General features: G+C 58.2%; 1 protein-coding gene across 1 annotated transcript in view; it reads right to left on the bottom strand.

The window, feature by feature from the left end:
• The window catches only part of EMH_0060540 (uncharacterized protein), a gene marked incomplete at both ends in the record, with an annotated part of 2301 nt that overhangs the window by 1417 nt on the left and 389 nt on the right, over positions 1-495 (bottom strand). The window contains one exon of the mRNA XM_013497808.1: positions 3-495. Within this exon, the coding sequence (XP_013353262.1) occupies positions 3-495 (493 nt within the window). The remainder of the gene's footprint in view (positions 1-2) is intronic.

The raw sequence follows: 495 nt of genomic DNA, 5'->3' as shown, positions 1-495 counted from the left end.
AGAGAGGGAGAGGGTACCTGCAGAGACAAACAATCCTCTAGCAGCTGCTGCTGCAGTTGTAGCTGCTGCAACTCCTGCTGCAGCAAAACCTGCTGCTGCTGCTGCTGCTGCTGCTGCTGCTGCTGCTGCTGCTGGGTAGTTGAACAGTCCTCAAGCAAATTCATGTCATCCAAATCAGCAGCTCCCCAGCCTTTTACACCTGCTGCTGCTGCTGCTGCTGGAGCTGCTGCTGCTGCTGTTGCTGCTGCTGCTGCTGCTGCTCTTCCTGTCTCCGTCTTTGTCTTCTGTATACGACCCCAAGCACTGCCTTGAGGGGCCCCAGCAGCAGCAGCAGCAGCAGTAGCAGTTGCTGCTGCTGCTGTTGCTGCTGCTGCTGTTGTAGGTGCTTCCCCTGTCTTACACACATCCGCCGGTACCCGCGCTGCTGTATCTGCTGCTGCTGCTGCAGCAGCAGCAGCAGCAGCAGCAGCAGCATTATGCTGCTGCTGCGGGTGT

This window comes from Eimeria mitis, genomic scaffold (assembly GCF_000499745.2).
Source record: "Eimeria mitis Houghton genomic scaffold, Emh_scaff2942, whole genome shotgun sequence".
Classification (NCBI taxonomy): domain Eukaryota; phylum Apicomplexa; class Conoidasida; order Eucoccidiorida; family Eimeriidae; genus Eimeria; species Eimeria mitis.
This window is presented reverse-complemented; position numbering and strand designations above follow the sequence as displayed.